The following is a 2,719-nucleotide window of genomic DNA, read 5'->3' as shown; positions in this document are numbered from 1 at the left end:
TCTGCTGTTGCATGAATGTGCCGATTACTTAATTCGTGATCGTATATTACGGATGGTCCATTTTGTCGGTGATAATAGTTTTATTGGGTCTGATTTCTACGTGGAACAGTTTGGCAATTATTTTTTAGGTACTATAAGTTAGTTTATGATAATTATTTGTGAGTATAATATAATTACAACATTAAGTATAATAATAAATTATGAGTACCCAATTTAAAGCTTAAAAAAAAATACGACAAGTACTGGCTTAAAAACTTGGTGAAGTCAATAAATTCTAATTGATCGTTAACAGAATAGCATAGTAACCAAATAACTATGTAAACATCTAATAGACAAGGACTGACGAAACACCAGCGCAAAATGGAGAAGACACTTTATCAGTGCGATGTCTGTAACAAGTCGTTCTCTAAAAGTACCGATTTGACGATACATCGACGCATGCACACTGGAGAAAAACCGTTCCCTTGTGATGTATGTGAAAAGTCGTTCTCTAAAAGTGGTAATTTGACAGCACATCGACGCACACACACTGGAGAAAAACCGTACGCTTGTGATGTATGCGAAAAGTCGTTTTCTGAAAGTGGTAGTTTGACGAAACACAAGCGGACTCACACCGGAGAAAAACCGTACGCGTGTGATGTATGCGAAAAGTCGTTTTCTACAAGTAGCAATTTGACAACACATCGACGCACACACACTGGAGAAAAGCCGTACGCTTGCGATGTATGCGAGAAGTCGTTCTCCGAAAGTAGCCATTTGACGAGACACAAGCGGACTCACACTGGAGAAAAGCCGTACGCTTGCGATGTATGCGAGAAGTTGTTCTCCGCAAGTACCGATTTGACGATACATCGACGCATGCACACTGGAGAAAAACCGTTCCCTTGTGATGTATGCGAAAAGTCGTTTTCTGAAAGTGGTAGTTTGACGAAACACAAGCGGACTCACACCGGAGAAAAACCGTACGCGTGTGATGTATGCGAAAAGTCGTTCTCTACAAGTAGCAATTTGACGATACATCGACGCATGCACACTGGAGAAAAACCCTTCCCTTGTGATGTATGCGAAAAGTCGTTCTCTCAAAGTGGCAATTTGACGAGACACAAGCGGACTCACACTGGAGAAAAACCGTACGCGTGTGATGTATGTGAAAATTCATTCTCCGAAAGTAGCCATTTGACGAAACACAAGCGGACTCACACTGGAGAAAACTTGTACGGGTGCGATGTATGTGAAAAGTCGTTCTCTGAAAGTGGCAGTTTGACGAAACACAAGCGGACTCACACTGGAGAAAAACCGTACGCGTGCGATGTATGTGAAAAGTCGTTCTCTCAAAGTGGCACTTTGACGAAACATCGACGCACGCACACTGGAGAAAAGCCGTACGCTTGCGATGTATGCGAGAAGTCGTTCTCCACAAGTACCGATTTGACGATACATCGACGCATGCACACTGGAGAAAAACCGTTCCCTTGTGATGTATGTGAAAAGTCGTTCTCTAAAAGTGGCAATTTGACAGCACATCGACGCACACACACTGGAGAAAAACCGTACGCTTGTGATGTATGCGAAAAGTCGTTTTCTGAAATTGGTAGTTTGACGAAACACAAGCGGACTCACACCGGAGAAAAACCGTACAAGTGTGATGTATGCGAAAAGTCGTTCTCTACAAGTAGCAATTTGACAACACATCGACGCACACACACTGGAGAAAAGCCGTACGCTTGCGATGTATGCGAGAAGTCGTTCTCCGAAAGTAGCCATTTGACGAGACACAAGCGGACTCACACTGGAGAAAAACCGTACGCGTGTGATGTATGTGAAAATTCATTCTCCGAAAGTAGCCATTTGACGAAACACAAGCGGTCTCACACTGGAGAAAACTTGTACGGGTGCGATGTATGTGAAAAGTCGTTCTCTCAAAGTGGCAATTTGACAAGACATAAGCGTACGCACATGGCACACTGAACGGAAGTATCAAAGATCTATGATTCAATGACCGTATTAAAATAAGATACATCTAGATAACATATTACATATTACGGTCAATGTGTTAATTTTATCGAGTAAATAGTTGTTTCTTAATACTTAATAAATTGCTAATTTTTCATATGCTTAAATAAATACACATTTCGTATGGTTTTTAATGTTTAAAAAATAATGTTTGTGTTTCTCCTTTATTGTCATATCCCAAGCACCGCATATCTACCACGAAATTATTAAAAACTTATAACTATAAATAATAATAAAATAAAAATAACTAAAAAATAAATTTTTAAAATAAATTTTTAAAATAAATTGTAAATGTTCTAAAATCTTAAGCTTTCAGTATCTATTGAAAAGTTTTCTTATCTTATGTTTAAAAATGCATAATTTATTAAAGAAGTGTTACGAAGGTACTTCCATCATATAAGTACCTACATTCACTATTTATTATTAAATTGTCATTTTGATTAAGATTATATAAAAATTCATAATTGAAATTCTTGTACCTAGTATTTTAATAGAGATTTAAAAAATACATCCAAATAATAATTTATGCAGGAGTAAATGTAACAAATACCAATAAAAAAAAAAAAAATATTCAGTATTATTGTTTTTTTTCACATTAGGTTTAATGTTATTACTATACCTACTGATTTTTAACAATTTCTTAATTTATGATAATAATATTAATGTTTGACAGTTTTGATTATTTTATAAGAAAACTATAGAATAA

The 2,719-nt window shown here is 36.7% G+C and overlaps 1 protein-coding gene across 1 annotated transcript; it reads left to right on the top strand.

Moving 5' to 3' along the window:
• The first annotated feature begins 318 nt into the window (after positions 1-318).
• LOC103307656 (zinc finger protein 271-like) lies at positions 319-2,150 on the top strand. Its single transcript, XM_008182375.3, has one exon. The coding sequence runs from the start codon at positions 361-363 to the stop codon at positions 1,966-1,968; it is 1,608 nt and encodes a 535-aa protein (XP_008180597.1). The 5' UTR covers positions 319-360; the 3' UTR covers positions 1,969-2,150.
• The last annotated feature ends 569 nt before the right edge of the window (positions 2,151-2,719 follow it).

This window comes from Acyrthosiphon pisum, chromosome X, assembly GCF_005508785.2.
Source record: "Acyrthosiphon pisum isolate AL4f chromosome X, pea_aphid_22Mar2018_4r6ur, whole genome shotgun sequence".
In the NCBI taxonomy this organism is placed as follows: Eukaryota; Metazoa; Arthropoda; class Insecta; order Hemiptera; family Aphididae; genus Acyrthosiphon; species Acyrthosiphon pisum.
The sequence above is the reverse complement of the archived record's forward strand: the minus strand, read 5'-3'. Positions and strand labels throughout refer to the sequence as shown.